Source organism: Podarcis melisellensis, assembly GCF_964234715.1.
Source record: "Podarcis melisellensis genome assembly, chromosome: 6".
NCBI classification, from domain to species: Eukaryota; Metazoa; Chordata; class Lepidosauria; order Squamata; family Lacertidae; genus Podarcis; species Podarcis melisellensis.
In genome coordinates, this window is record NC_138538.1 from 50,365,744 (window position 1) to 50,382,600 (window position 16,857).

Here is a 16,857-nt window from a genome sequence, read left to right on the forward strand (position 1 = left end):
TTCTTTTAATTTAAATATATGCCCTTTCCTACACCAAAAGATGCTCAAAGTTGTGTACACGTAAAGGAAAATATTTGGAGGAGGGGGAATTAAATTAAAACAAGTATGAACAGTAAATATGAAGAAGAAAATAGCTTGTCCACATACATTTCTTTTAATGGGGCTAGGGGAAATTTTAATCAGAAAAACTGCTGGGGGAAAGGGTTAAACCCATGGGTCCAATCCGATATCCATCTCTTCCCACTGCAGCTTCTGTTTGCTGACATTTAAAGAGGTGGGAGGTCTGATCTAATTTGGCCAGGGGTAGGAAACTTTTTTCAGCCCAACGACCACATTTCCTTCTGGGCAACCTTCTGAGGACCACATGGCAGTGGTGGGAGAGGCCAGGCAGCAAATGTAATTTTTGCCTTTATACGGTAGCAGGAGGCAAAGTTCTAGGATCCCTCTATCAAAGTTCAAGGATCCCTCCTAGCCAGGCAAAAAACACTCCTGGTGCAAAGCAGGGCCAGTGAAGGATGTGTCCTGGGGAGAGTTCTGTGGGTTAGATAGAGAGGCAGGGGTTCCCCCTCCTCTGACTGACACCCATTGATAGTCTGTAGAGGCCACAATTCACTTAGGGATGGAAGACAGTTTCAAAAGCAAGCACACACAAACATACAGACTCTCACACACAAACACCCCCCTTCCCAAAAAAATATGTATATGATGCACTCACAAACTCTAAATCAGCAAGTCCATGGAGGAGGTCAAAGAATTGACTAACAGTTGAGCCTCGTGCTTCAAGAGCTCCTAAATCTCTGACATAAACACAAAGTGAATTATGTAAAATGGATTCTTTTAAGATTGCTCCAATCCATGTATACTGTTCTCTGATGCAGTTTGACACTTCTTACTCTAAGAGACAGGATCTTGAAGAAGATAGACAAGTCATTTGATCAAATCTGGCAGTTGCTCTTTTCTTATGATCACTCCTTTGCCTAGTAGCAGAAAACTTCTAACTTCATACAAAGGAACTGTAACAACTGTCTACTAAATCCTACAAGCTTAGTAATGCACATAGCAGCCAAGCAGAGCAAGGCCAATTGATTACCAGTGTTCTGGAGCAGCACTTCCCAACCTTGGATCCCCAGATGTTGTTGGACTACAACTCCCATCATCCTTAGCCAGCAGCGCCAGTGGTCGGGGGTGATTAGAATTGTAATTCAACAATATCTGGAGAATCACAGGTCCCCGATCCCCACTGTAGAGGAATCCTCACCCCGTTCTTGCTCCCATAACCTCACCTAGTTCTCATGGCAATTGATCATCATTATTACTCTGGATTCTCTTGTATTTGTCTTGCTGCAGTTTCTGTGAATCATCTAGTAGCCAGCTGTACCAAAGACCATGCTTATGTACCCACCCCTTTGTCAGGGCAGAATCTCTCTTACAAAAGCAAAACTCCATGTTACACCATCAGAAACAGTTCAGGTGGCTTAGGAAGGAAGCTGGTATTTCATTTCATCTGTGGATGTATTTATCATTGTTCTTATTTTTGAGTACCTCTTGCAAAGTGATCATTAGCTTGAATAAAAAATAAGTGACTGGGCCATGCATATAAAAGTTATGTGTGGTGATCCATTATGACTCAGTCAGGTGTTTGTTAGAAACTGAGTGTGAGACCAAGGATCAAAGCAGCTTCTAATGATTTAGAACTAAAGTCAAATTTTCTCATGATCAGGCTGCTCCCCAGCATGGAAAGAGTGGTCTGGTGGCTTCCTTTAAAGCTTCCCCCCACCCCCTTTAATTATTGTTTTATTGAATAAGCTTATAACATCTTCTACAATACTAACATAAATGCACCAGTAACCTAGTAAAAGGAAAGGAAAGGAAGCCTGGAAAGGAGAGGGAACAGTTAAAGGAAATACAAAGAAAGTTATACATAGGAGGTCATCATATCAAGTGAAGCACCTATACAAGCCAGTCAATATGTAAATTTAGCATTATTCAGATCCTTTGCCCCAGACACTCGGCAAAGGTCTCTATATATGCTGACCATATCTGCCTTCCTTTGAAGCTTGGATTTCTTCAGATTGACCATGGGAAATGACATAGAATGAGGTGACAAGTGTGGAAAGTTTAGTGTTAGTGAATCTAGGTATGTTACCAGTTTTCCATTCTTTCTCTGCTGGGATGAGGGCAACACTTTCCTTCCATTGCTCAGGGAGCTGGCTGCCCAGGTGGGCTTAGGGAATGAAGAGCTCAGGAAAGACAGGCTGGTGTGTGTGGCTCTTTCTTTCAGATCTCTGCCACGGTGTCTTCTTTCTTTCTTCCTTCTCATCGAGAATTCATTGTCTTGTCAGCCTCTAGTTAGCTGGCGTGCGTGCGAATCATAAATTACACAGCCTGGGCCTCTACTAGGCTTCAGCACAGACAAAAAAATTGCACTCCATCACTGTGTCGCCCAGCTTTTAGCGGTATTGATCAACGCAGCCCCCTCCCCCCCTTTCATTTTAACCGAGCTGGTTAAGTGCAGTATCTTATTTTGTGCTGGGACAAATGAAAAGAATATTAGCAGGGGTTGAAATATATCTCTTTTTTATCTCTCTGCTACTTTTTTATTGAATCTCTCTGAGTAGGTGGCTTTCCGCAGGATGACAGCCTCCTGACAGGCCCCTCATTAGAGACTAGACAGTAATTGTGATGCATTTCCCTGCACGGCCTTTTCACTTCTTTCCCCTTCCCCCCTTCCTCCTCTCTCCCTTTCTCCTGATTTGTAAAGTGATTGGATGTACAGACTCGCTCAGTTTCTTAAATTATTGCCCAGCTCAATCCATCTTCCTCTTGCTGAGGATGGGCAGCTGTGGGCTTAGAATCAGGAGCTGGAGACTCAGCTCCTTGTGGCAGAAACAGAGCGCTGACCACTCCTGGACATGGACTATTGGGCTGGAGGGGCCATGGAGTTGGCACTGTTCAGCAGAAGCACAGACCTCTGCTGTCTGAACTCACTGGGTACCATACCTGTGACTGTAATCCTGGCAAACTTGTGCTCTTCCTTATCTCTACATAAGCCTCAGTGAGCGTGGAACTAAGCTTTAAACTAGGGTGGAACTAAGCCTTCAGTTAAACTCCCCCTTCTCTCCAGCCTCTAGTTCAACTCCCCCTGTATCCTGACATCATTAAACAGGGTGATTCTCCACCACACTTGTGGCAAGACACACAGTAAGTTGTACTAGGCATTGTCAAGGGGAGCCTGCCATTTTCAGAAGTAGTGCTGTGTGTCTTACATCCACCCTCCCTAAGGTCCTGACTATTTAAATGTTGTAGTAGATGTTTTCTCGGGACGTGAGGAAACAAAAGATGTGATTCCTAAAATGCTCCAAAGTAGTAGGCAGTTTTTCATACATGGTTCAAATAAGCAGTTAAACAAATGGCTAAACTTTCTGGAAATTTTTTTTGGGGGGGTTGAGGGGGTCGTTCTGTTTGAGAATTTAGAAGCATGGAAGTGTAGAGTTTGAAGTGAACCTGGGGGTCATTTAGTCCAACCCCCTGCAATGCAAAAATCTTAGCTAAAGCATCCATGGCAGATGGCCAATGAACCTTTCCTTAAAAACATCCAATAAAGAAGAGTACACCACCTTCTGAGGGAGTTGGTTCTGCTGTTGAACAGCTCTTACTGTCAGAGAATTCTTCCTCATGTTTAGTCAGAATTTCCTTTTTTGTAACTTGAAACCATTGCCTTGAGTCCTACCCGCAAGAGCAGGCGAAAACAAGCTTTCCCCATCTTCCATGTGACAGCCCTTTAGACATCTGAATATTGTTCTCTCCTCTTCACTCTCCTCTTATCCAGGCTAAACATACCCAACTCCCTCAACTGTTCCTCATAAAACTTGGTTTCCAGACGCTTTATCATCTTGTCAGGGACTGGCAGGACTCCGAAGTGTGTGTGGTGGAGGCAGCGGTCAAGGGGAGTGACCCAGGAAAGGGGACCAGTGACATATGGGGTTTGACGCTGCCCACAAGGCAGGCCCCAGGGCAGGTGGAAGAGGGAGAGTCAGGGCAGTCCAAGATGGAGGAAAAGACTGTTCAGGTGACAGACGGGTCTGTGGACTCCTCACCTTTCTCTGCCCCACTGTCTCCTCGAACAGTGACAACTTCTGTGCAGGAAGCGTCTCAGGTTGTGGGTGCACAACCTGTCAGGGGAGGGTATATAAGCTGGCAGGGAGGAGGGGTCTCACTGTTGCCGCAACTGATCCACAGGGTATAGAATTGTGTAGGACAGTTGCTTAGTGGCTAGAGGTGTGTGTGCATCTGCATCTGGAGCACGACAAGAGTTGTTGTAAGTCACAGGAATTGGGTGGGTACCAGAATCCCATTTTTAAGATGTCATATTATGGGGAAAAGAGTAAGGGGGCTTTAGTGAAATCCACAAGCCCCACTCCCTGCTTCCACCAGTTTTAGCCAAATCACAATGTGTCTTCTAAATCTGTAGCTAAGAAGAACATCACAAAAGTTAAGGGGGCTGGGCCCAGTCTCAACCACTGTAATCCAAGCAATGGATTTTCTCATTGGCTTGTGCTTTCTAGGGATAAGTTCTCTGCTGGTACTTTAATTATATGGTTGTGGTAGGCTGAAATCTGAGTGATACAGATTTAATGTATGGAAGATCCTGTTTTAGGGTTAGGGTTACTGAGGTTACTGTTCAAGGCTTTTGTGTCCATTTCTCTCTTTGGATTTTATGATGTACTCAAGGCCAGGCAAGGGCAGTCAAACACTGTTTTCGCGTATTCCACATTTGCCCCTGACCCTTGTCTCCTGCCTTGCTTTTGGTAGTATTAACTGCCATTGCTCGTATGAGGAAAAGAGGGGAAGGGGGCAGCACTTAAAAGGCAGAAAAAACTAAAGTAAGCCATTTGTTGAGGTGTGTACTTGTGTCCAGCGGGATGAACAAAAAAAAACCTCTCAGACCTGTGCCTAGAAAACATGAAACAGAATAAAACATGGACCAAACAGAAGTGTGAATGTGCCCGTAGTTGCATAAATCTATTCTGAACTTCTAACAGAAAGCATGACCAGACTGATATAAGTTGTCTAGGGAAGTTACAGAAGCAACGTCACTTTTCTGCCTTAAGTTTCTTCAGATTTCTGCCTTAGAGAGCCTTTGTGGTTCCTTCCCACTTGATACATCAGTATGCAATGGTATTTAAGTGTACTATGCGATAACTAATTTGTTTTGACTAGCAATCTGTCTTGCACATCTTTACATCGGCTAAATTTGATCTCCCCCTGAGTCTGCATGCCTGTGCTCTTTTGGATGCATTATTTTGACACCTGAACAAATTCCTCTTAATTGTCATGTAATTATCATCCTCGGGAGACAGTGACTGCTGTGCGCAAGAAGTTCAGTGTCCTCTTTGGTGCCAAACAAGAAATTGCCAAAAGAAGAAGGTACAAGCGAACTCAGAAGAAACTTGAGCTGATATCAGTAGCCTGAACAATTCAGCTTGCCTTATAGGGATTGGGTGTTTGGGCAAGTTTGTCAGATCCCTAGGGGAAAACGTCATTAAAGGGTTGGATCTAAATGCTTAGAATAAAAACAAACAAGCAAACTGTATATGAGTGCCTCCTTACAGCCATGAGCCGTCAGTGTTTCTGGGTGCAGAAGCATCATTTGGTTGCTCCAAAGCTAATGTGGACCCTCCTTAGAATGATTGTTTTCTGAGCTGGAGGGACAGGCAGCTTGTCACGGCAGATACCTGCTATCAGCCAAGGAATAACAGCAGGCCCATCACCAAGGGAAGAATAATCCCCACAGAACCTTCAGGAGCTTGATTACAGACCCTGAGGCTGTGTCAGCATTTCTATTATGTTTCTGCCACTAGGCTTCTTCACAGCCTGTCAGGCAACAGGTCTCTGCTATGGGGAGAGGGCTGCTCATTTATTCTGGGGCGTTTCAGAGTAAATGATTTGGGTAGATTTGTTAGGTCAGACACATGTTTATGAAATGTGAGAGAGCGAGAGTGAAATTGCTTTGCTTTGCTGTTTGGCTGGAAAGCAGCCTTTGTTGCTGAAAATTAAGGGTATGTTGTAACAAAGTGTTGGCTATCAGATTGCTTCCATGCAAAGCACCTACGAATCTGTTTGCATCCTGGAGCATGTTGCCCTTACTGGGGCACTGTCTTTCAGGCTCTGTGTAAACATGGCAGATTACTGTGGTGTTGGGGAGCATCTCCACACCTACCATAACTCACAGATGCCCACAGAGGGGCAAACACAGTAAGAGTGTCTGCAGCACTGCTTCTTTGAGTTTGTGTAGAAGTGGCAGGAAGTGGGGGGGGGGAGCAAGCGGTAAAATATTTGCACCTTAAAATTAGAGAAGCTGGGACACTGTCAATGCAGTCATTCAGACACAAGTGGTGTGATGAAATATTTGCCCTGATTTGCAATATAGATTCTTGGGTATTGCTTCAACAGGGAGCCACAGCTCAATGTGCATTTGCTTGGCGTAGTTGTGCATGTTTGTGAAGCCCCATCATGCAGAACCACGCTGGATAAAAAAAAGTAGTGCAGCCAACGCCTTAGTTTGCATATAGCAATCCTTTCTTCTCTTTCCCTTTGCTAAAAATATATTTATTGATTTTCTGAACTGAGTACTGAACATAAAAAGGATAAACAGTTATCTAGACAGAATACAGAGCTTAGTTAATGAAGAAAATAAGTATCAGCTGAAATTTGTAGTCACTTATATTCTAATATAGGCAGTCAAATAAAGGTGTTGCTCCATAGTGTTCCATGTGATGATGGTGGAGGGAAACCATGCTCAATTGATTTTACAAAGTCAATGCAAGCATACCATATTGCATAGAAGGTGTTCGCTTTCGCCCTGGTGTGATGTTCCTTTTGTAAAATAGTTAATTTTTCCATAAGGATGATGTCCCATACTTCTGACAACCAAGCTTCAAAAAGGTTTGTATCTAGAGTCTTCCAGTATGTTGCTATCACTAATTTAGCTGCTGCTAATAACAGCAGAGTAAGATCGTTATTGGTTTTATCTCGGTTTTGTGAGGAATCCTCTTTATATAGATATTGGTTAGAAAACAACTACAATAAACCCCTTTCCTCCTCACAGCTATGCACTGTCTCCTATACAGCCATATTTTGTATTATTACGCCTTACCCGTTTAGCATGCATTATTATTTAAATGTCTAAAATTCAAAAAATGCTCAGATGCGTCCTAGGTATATTCAGAAAGCAGTCTGTACTGTATGCACACAGTAAATTTTCAAAATTTTCTACAGTTGTCCCACAAAAGTGGTGGTGACATCTCTGGAATGCTTCAGGAATAAACTCATTTTTTTTATTCCAATATGGGGCATTACTACAAGTATCCCCTCCAGCCTTTTGTGAAGAGATGTTTTATTGTTATGACATCTACACAATGTGCCTGTACCTTAATTTGGCAGCAATTTTGGCTACATCTAACAGCAGAAAGGATGAAAAAGCCACTGGGGACAGGAAATGGTGCCGCTGCAGACCCATTGGCCCTGCAAATGTCTTCATATAACCTGAGACAATTCTAGGCACATTCATACATGCAGAGGTTCCTCCTGGGTAAGTGATAAAGTTGCTCAGTTCTCAGTGATGCAACCACCATGCCTCCTTCTTCACAGGCTGCCAGCAGGTGTGTTCTTGTTGCCCAGACAGACCCACCTAAGGCTGTGGTGTGTGAAGGGATTTCACAGAGCTGCTCTTGTGGTTTCTGTGTTGAAGTACCAACCCCCCTCTGCCCCGCTTTCAGGACAGGAAATATTCAGTTTCAAACACTTAGAACGAAGCATTTATTTGGAGCCCAGGGGAGTCTGCACACACAGGAGAGGGACGTGGCTGGCCCTTTTCATCTTTGCAGTGTTAGCAAGCCAAGGGCTGCAGGGGAGAGAACAGCCGTGCCAAGGAGGGTAAACACTGGAGATGAACCCTGCTGAGTTACAAGGGGCCAAAGGGAAGGGAAGGACAGGCAGGGAGGCCAAGCAAACACAAACACAGCTGCCAAAAACAAAGCTTGAAAGGGGCCATTTGAAGCCTGCAGCCTTGGCTGAAATATGGGGGCGTGGGAGCTCCTGGCACAATGGCATACTCAGACTTGGCACAGACCGGGTAGTGTGGTTGGTTGCTTGGCACCACACTCTCAGCTGCCTTCGTGTTTCCTTCAACAGGCGTAAGTTGGGAAGAAACAGAAAACTAGCTGGTGGGTTCTGCGGGAGGTGCCTCTGTAAGGAGCAGATGTTATCTTGGGTGCTGGTTGACTCAATGCTAAAGTCACTCTGGCAACCCTCTGGATGAAATGATTTCAAGTATACCCTTGAAATGGGTCCTTTTTCCCTACAGTGAGTCTGCAATCTCTCCCTCCCAGTGTCACATAAATTAAGTGATCTGAAAAGTCCATTTCGATCTTAGGCCAGCAAACGATGGGCACCCATACGGGTTACTAATCTAGTAACTAGTTTTGTTTCTATGCCGCCCTCTGCTGGCGATCAGATGATCAGCATGCGGGACTGGACTGTAGTAATTTTTTTTAACAGCTGAGAATGTGTGTGGGGTTTTCTTACAAGCAATTTAAAATCATATTTTTTTCTGCCAAAACAAGGAAAATAATGAAGAAATTGCCCCCAGAAGAAGATGGGACAGAAACCCCATTAAAGCTGAAGAGCATTGAATTGATTGTCCTTTCGTGGCTCTGGGTCACATCTAGTGGTGATGGACAGAGAAGCAGCTCCAAGGAACATTTCATGCTCTGAAATGCTGTGGGAAGGGGACAGCGAGATCACCCTGCATGTTTACCCATCCAACCATGCAGACTGCAGCAGGGATCCAGCAGGATTTCCCGTTTGCTCAAAGGCTGCCTGTTTGTTTTAGGAGGGAGGTCTCAGACACCAGCATTGTTACACTAATGGGACTATAGTTATAAATAGCAGCCAGTGGGGGACCTTCTGGGGTTATTTTGGACTTTGACCATACAAAAGTGGAATGGCTCCAAGAGGAAGCTGGGATTGCTCACCCTCCCAGTCAATGTGAGAGGATTGTTTAGGTCTGGCTATTATTGAAAAGCAGCAGCACTCTGTGTGTGATGGAGCAACAGTGAGCACTGCAAAACAGGCCAGTTGTTCTCCTCCTGATCCCTAGCAGGGCTTATAGCAGGGGTGATGGTGGTAAGGACCAGCAATCTGTCTCTGTTCTGGAAGAGGAGTTTAACAATGCCTGAATAAGAATAATCTGAATAATTTGCTGGCATGAACTGCAGCATATTTTGTTTATTTATTACATTTATGCCCCCTCCAAGGAGCTCAGGGTGGCATACATGTTCTTCTCCCTCCCCATTTTATCCTCACAACAACCATGTGGGGTAGGCTAGACTCAGAGTGAGTGACTGGCCCAAGGTCATCCAGTGAGCTTCATGGCTGAGTGGCCATTCCAGGTCTTCCAGGTCTTAGTCCACCCCTCTAACCACTACACCACCCTGTTTGTTTGCTTATGAACATATTCAATCTAAATTGAGTGTCACTGGTCAAATCAAGATGGCATGTAGCCGGGGTGTCTTTGCAATGCACTTTTTAGCATGTCAGTATGCAAAATTAAAAACAACATATTAAGTTCCTTGAAAAGAAGAGGGGAAGAGGCAGAGGAACCAGGGGCCTACAAAAAAGACCTGGGACTCAGGTTCTTTGGGCTACCTCATAACAGTACCCCTTCACTCCATCCTGATATAAGACCTCTACTACTCCCCTCCTCCCCCCTGAACTCTGATAATTCAAACACTGTTTGCAGTTTTAGTTATAAAAGGGAACAATGGTGTGGTAGTTTACAGCAGGCGGAGAAGAAGCTTTGAGTAAGGTGCCCTCAGTTCAATGCCCGCAATATGTATAGAGAGAAATAAAACCCTAATTCCCATAAAGGGTTCTGTGGTGCACTTAGTGAGTGTATTATATAGTGGGGACATGGCTGGTGAAAGACATCTCCCCTGAAGCATGGCCTTGTGCATAATTTGAAGGCAAGGATGAGTCAAGGTTATTTCCAAACTTATTTCAGTCCTGTTAAAGCGCCTCCCCCCTACACCTGTTTATGTAGCCCCGGCAAAGCGCTTGTGCCAACATTTTCTCCTTTGGGAGGTCTATTCCTTTCAAGGGGATTCATTTAACTGGGCTGTGCTTTTTGCTTGGGGCCATAAAATGGCACCTTTTGGCTTTTGATTGGAAGGCCATATTGCACGCAGCCTGCTTTATGGCGCATTACTGCCTCTCGCGCGGATTTAACCAATTTGATCCATGTCTAATACATAAATAAATAATCCAGCAGGAACGCTTCACATTAGATGACAATAGGAAACTATAAAGCATGCTTCTCTTCACGGCAGCCATCAGATCTGGGTGTGCTACGCCCTCTGACGACCAGAGCAGCTATCACAGCTATGGAGCTCGTGCTTGCAGCCCTGCAACTGTCTAATAATGTCTTTGGTCACTTGGTTGTTTGCCTTTAAAAAATATTTATACGTTAGCAGGCTGCTGCATGTTCTAATGCAGAGTGTAGTAACATCTCTGAGCAGGGAAAGAAACTAGTTGTAGAACATAGAAAACATAGAAAGCCAAACTGCTGCCTGCTTCTCAACAAAATTCGGTTGTGCTGCAATAGGCCATGGAGGTCTTTCTGAGGCGATTGAAATGGTACAGAAATCACTGTCCCTGCTAGTTCAGAGCTCTCAGTATCTTTTGAGGTTGTGACTGGTTGAATTTGTACCAGAAGAAGAAGCCGAATAGGGTTGGTATAATTTCTAGTGCTAATAAATCACATTTCATCACAATCGTTTATTTGTATGTCGCCTTTCTACAGTTAAACTCAAGGTGGCTTACAACATCAAAAGATTTACATAATTACAAAAATATAACAAAACTTAAGTTATAAGCAATAAATAAAAACATCTTAATACATATATAATAAAATAAACAATCTCTACATAATTCATAATAAGGTCTAACAGTAAAGAGACAAAAGCATTATTCTGTACCAGTAACAGCATTTCCAAAATGAAATCTTGACTCCAGCAAAAACTCTCCATCCTGACAGCCTCTAGGCATCTTGAGCAGCAGCCCTGCAGATTCACAGCTAAGATGGTCTCTGACCGTTTTAGTAGCAACAGCTGTTTCTGTGGCTGGAATCAGTCAGCGACCCACCCTCCCAGGCCAGGTAGAAACAGGCCAGCAAAGCAGGGAGCAGGTCTTGCAGGACTCACAGCAAAGATGGTCTTCTGCTTGGGAGACCTTCAAAAATACCCGTATATTTCTTAGGTTTTCAGTATCCCTTCTGTTCATCAACACACACACACACACACACACACACACACACACACACACACACGTACGTGACAAGTCATTCAAGGAAGTTGCTTGTCTTTTCTGAATCATCTCAAGCTTACAAGGAGCCATGTATATCCAGTTTCTCCCCTGAAAGTTTGTTTACATGGCTTGAGTGCTAACTTGAGTGGTAGAAGTGCTTTAGTTCTGCTCGTGGAAGGTTACTATGACTTAATCCTTACTTGAACTTTTGATAGAAGTCTATTTTAAAACCACATTGTTTCTGCCTCTGCTTAGTGCCTTCTGAGGTTGTTCCAACCAGAGAAATCAATGGCATGGTTCCTAGCAGGGCGATTGGGGACAAAGAGTTAGAATATTGATACTGAGTAAAATATACTGTTGTAAGACTCTCTCACTTTTAAGGCCGTTTCATGCAAAATGAATTTCCTTCATGGATATAATTCCCATGTAAGAAAACTGGGTGTGTGCCCAAGGACCCCATTATAGAAATACATTGTGTACTCTCAACAGTTCTGTAAGGAAGTGATATTTATGTAGGCAAATTGTCTTGTGTGGAGTTGCCCTCAGTTGTTGTAGTACCTGTGTATAGGTAACGTTAGAAAAGTGCAAATATGATATTGCTGCCACTTCAAGCAGCAGTGGTAAGCAGCAGTCATAGTCAGTCTGTCTGTCTCTCTCTCTCTGTCTCATGGTAGTAGGAGGTGGGGCATCTTGCTTCTTGGCCAATGGTGCAGAAAGAGGCTGCCCTAGTAATTTCCCCTAGCTGCTAGAAGTGCTCCTTCTCTCCCTTTAATTGCCTCCTTCAGCCATGTTTAATTATAGGATAAGAAGCTGAAGTTAATTTCTTCAAGCTAACTTCCCTCAGACCTCCCCACAGTCACCCCTTTCCAAGCTTATAAGGGACTAATCCTAAGCCAGGGCCAGCTGCTGCAGCCCATTACATAGGTCCAAAGTTCTGCTGATCTTAGCCAATGGTGTGTGGCCTACAAGTGCACTCCTGAAACAGACAAGGAGCGGCATTCAGAAAAGCCAGTGGGTAGAAGAGACACAAATTGGCTACTGAGCCAGTAACTGAGACTACATATGTTTGTGGGTTGTTGTTTTTCTAAAACACTTTCTATTTCCACGCTACAAGAGTGGTGGGATGGTACTAATGAATGGACCTGAAACTCAGTACTCTTTCTTGTTTTCCATTACAGGCAAAAAGAAGGCAACACTTTTTGACAGCCAGGCTCCCATCTGCCCCATTTGTCAGGTCTTGCTTCGCCCAGGTGAGCTGCAGGAACACATGGAGCAAGAAATGGAGAAGTTAACACAGCTCAACATCAGGTAAGGACAGCCAGGGTCTTCACTAACCCACGTACGACCACAAGCATCAGTGTGCATAACCCCAAGACACAGCTAATGTGGGTCCCATCCCTCTATAGTCAGTGTGGCATGTACCAGCTGAGCAATCTAAAAATTTGTTCTTGTATACCTTGGTGAGGAGTGTAACTCTTACTGCAGATTTTTAGAACATTAAACTATCTGTGTACTCTTCTTTTGAACATGTGTCTTCAGTAATAATCAATAATCAATCTAAGATGCTTCTCCCACCCCAAAAAAGGAGGAGGGAGGAAACTTTAGGTGTTGCAAAATATTCCCCACCAAGGCTCTCAGGCAATGTTATTTTCCTGATTGATCATACCACACAAGATTTATTGTGAGTGCAACACATTTTTGGAGATTCTTTCTCAAGGGCACTTTTAAAAAACAACAACTTTGATACACCAGGTACAGAATTAGGTAATCTTTGGTAATATGGTGTCCTGAGCGAGCACATAATTTGGTGCCCCAAAATTGATCTTCTCAATTTTGCGCCCCCTCAGCTCGCTGCCCTTTTGGGGGGGAACTGCCGGTACCGCCCTAAATCCGATGTAGGGGACACTGGGAATACTTCACTAGCTCTCAGGCTGCTTCTCTCTGTAGCCAGCCCTGCCTGCATTGATGTCTCTGGTGCTGCTTCACTGGTTTCAGGGAAAGCTCCACGAAACTCCCAGCATGCATTTTTACCTCTTAACCTGTAAATTCCATACTGGCCTAGCCTGCCAATGAAAATGAATAGAAAGGTTTGAAATCTCTGATCCCCTCCCCCCCGGCTTTCATCGATTGCAAAACAAATGTGTGATCTTACCAATATGGAAAACAACACTGCCAAAGAGTTTTGGTGGGGAATTACTGCCTCTCCAGGTTCCCCCTTTCGTGACTCCTATGAACAGCAGCCTCCTTTATTCAGGTATTCTTGCCTCCCCAGTGCAGCAGAGAAGAGGTTAAGCATGTGGACACAAAGGTGGAGTCCACCAGCCCACCTCCCAGAGGCTGCCACCTGCCCTGAGGCTGCTTCTCCCTTGCCTGCTGCTGCTGCTTTCACCAGCGCAGCAAAAGTCCTCTGTGTTTTTTTTTTAAATAATAATTGCATTTTAACTGCTAGCAGTTATTTAGGAAATCGCTGCAGCCAAGGGTTGGCAGATCCCTGGCCTTCCCTTAATAAAACTGCAGCCTGGGAGAGAGCGTGTTTATTTCAATTATTAATGAATTCCCCGGTCATTAAAAGGTGAAGAAAGAGATCAGGCTGCCGATGGCAGCAAGGTGATGTCATCAGGTGGCTGGGAACAGTAGGAAGCAGTGAACAACCAGGTTTTGGACCGCCCAGCACCTCAACAGACCACCCCTCAAGGTTCGAAAAGAGGGCCCAGCTTAGCCTGGAGTCTTTTCTCAGTGTAACAAGGGGGATTATTGGACACAGGTGTAAGGAACCAGTTTCCACAGGGTATAAAAAGAGGGGCCTACTGAATCCAGGCTGGACCAAGACCTCCCAGATCCATATTGATGTAGGATCCAGTACCGAGCCAGAATCTGCCACTTCTCAGATGGGAGGAAAGCGGGGGGGGGGGGGGAGGCAACAGCCAAGTCATTTATCCCATGTGACACCCGGTTCCCTTGTGCGCATAATTTATGGTGTAATTTGGGCTGCATCCAACTTAATAAAGGGCCACAGCAAATTAACGAACAGGTTTAAATGAACAGAAGCAATTAGCACTCAGAGGAGCCTGTGGAAAGAGCGAGGCTAGTCTTGGAGTGGAGCTGGCCGAGAGCAGCCTGTGGCTGGCGTGAGGCAGGGAGGTGGGGAGGAGGTGGCGTTTAATGGGAAAGGAAAGGAAACACTAAATCATAAAGGCTGACAAGGGCCATTGTGGGCCAGCTGACAAATGAAAAAGAATGGCATTATTCCTTTAAATAACCACGGCAGTTAAAGGGGGAGACAGCTTACTCCTAGCCCTTGCCCGCTAAGGCTGCATGCATGGGGAAGAGCAATAGCAGGGTCTTTATTAATTATTAACTAATGACTCCTACCATGCTGCAATAGATAACGCTCAGTCTCCTCTGCAGATCAGGCCCCAGGGGCTAATCACCAGCCCGCTGCCGCATCTTGCCCCAGCCTGGCAGTCGGAACAAGCCACCTTAAATGTCAGGCTGCTTTTGTGTCTCATGGGAACTGGGGTTCAGGGCTTCCTTGCATAGAACATGGTATATAAACATGGCCTCTTACATGAACTTGCCCATCTTCAACACAAATCTCACTCTGTGTGTGCATGCATGTGTGTGTGTGTGGTGCTTTGTGTATTCAAGATGGTGGCACCATCCTTCCAGCTTGTGACCCTGGACACAGAAAGGACTTGTGAAACAGAAGCCATCCATAATGAGAAAGGGAAGCTAATAACCAATCTCAAATAAGCCAATAAACTTGAAAATAAAATGTGGGCTTATAAATGTGATGGGCTAGAGTACAGGAGCCCAACATACCTCTCTGCCAAACTCCAGTCGTTACCAAAATGGCCCAGCAGCTGTTACTAATCACTGTGGTATGGGAAAATCATCCTGGGAAGTGGAAGAACCTCGCTTGCCAAAGGGAAGGATCTTCTTTTTTTTAAAGGGAAGATGTGCCCAACCACAGATTGTTGTTTCAGCTATTAAATAAACATTAGGGTAAAGGAAACCTCCTGTGGTGTGGGATGAAAAAAGCAGCCTTCCCTGGTCATGGCCACACAAAGAATGCCCTGGCCCATATTGTCTTCTCAGCAGGACATCGGTGTGAACACTGCACAGTAAAGCGATTTGGACATTACTCAGAAGCATTTAACTCCAGTGTTTATGAAAAGCACCAGTGGCTCCATGGTTTGTGGCCTCTAAAGGCTTCTTTACACAGCCAAAAAGATTTAGAGGTAATGATTCCAGGGTTATCATCTTGAGGTAACAACCTTTATCTGCATTAACAAGGCACTGGGGGATGTTACAGCTACATCTCCTTACTGGTGTTACTCAATAGATGGCATTTTCTCACCAGAGATTATGACTTCACTTCAATTTACATGATATTTGTTTGTTTTCTCAGTTATGACTTGCCTTTCTTCCATCATGGAGCCCCCATCCTTTCACTAACCAGACTCAGATCTGTTTAGCTGCAGTAATGTTACTGTACCATATGCCTTCAGACCATGAATTGGATGGCGTGTTGAGATTCCTGTATTGCAGGGGATTGGACTAAATGACCCTCAGGGTCCCTTCCTACTCTACAATTCTATGATTCTATGTCTTGGACTTGAGATGTGTAATTGTAGTATCTTAGAACAAAAGAGGAGTGTTGTTTCTATTTTTAATTGAGATGGCTGACTCTGTGTCACCTCACTTCAGTTTCTAATTCAACCCTTGCTTGGGTGAGCAAATCATTTTCCATCCCCAAACAACAGACTTATCTGTTACAGCAGGCTTTGTCCCCTCTACCAGAGAAAAATAAATTCAACCTTGGCTTATTTGAGACTTTGTCATGAACTTTGAATGACAAACCTTCCTCTTCACACATGCCTTACTTCTTTTTGTTAGTTTTGCTTTAATGATCTCCAGAATTAGCACTGTCTCATTTTGTAGATCCAGTGTAGGAACACTCTAGCAAGGCATTTTTTAAACCCTCAACAGGTGTGAAGCAAGTTGCAGCTGTCTCACTGGCCATGTAGCCCAGTTGCTTATTAGAATCTGAGCCAATTGGCCACTGCAACAGCTTTGCCCTTGCTCCGGCTATGTACACCCTATGCCATTAAAGCACATCTGAAACACATTCTTTCCCCTCAAAGAGTTACAATCCCAGTGAACCTTAACAAACAACAGTGTTCAGAATTCTCTGAAGAATGTGCTTCAAATTTGCTCTAAAGGTACAGTGTTTGTACACAGCTGTTTATCCAGTGAATGTGCAGTCTGTTGTATTTGTGCCTGATTGGACGTCCTGCATATTTTTGAATGGGAGGTGAACTGGAGCACAACGGTTCCTCTGAGCAAGGCTATCCTCTGCGGGCTGAACAATGAGTGAAGTGCATGTGACATTGGTAGCCTGCTTTAGTATTGCCCAATAGAGGGGAAGTGGCTGAATAAGCCCTAAAAAGAAACTAGATAGGCAACTATCCAGAGTGTTTTAGTCTGAAG

General features: G+C 44.4%; 1 protein-coding gene across 11 annotated transcripts in view; it reads left to right on the forward strand.

Moving 5' to 3' along the window:
- Positions 1 to 16,857, forward strand: part of RNF220 (ring finger protein 220) — a 327,501-nt gene that overhangs the window by 199,478 nt on the left and 111,166 nt on the right. For all 11 annotated transcript variants that reach the window (XM_081914744.1, XM_081914747.1, XM_081914743.1 and 8 more), the window contains one exon: positions 12,543 to 12,672. In XM_081914744.1, the coding sequence (XP_081770870.1) occupies positions 12,543 to 12,672 (130 nt within the window). The remainder of the gene's footprint in view (positions 1 to 12,542; positions 12,673 to 16,857) is intronic.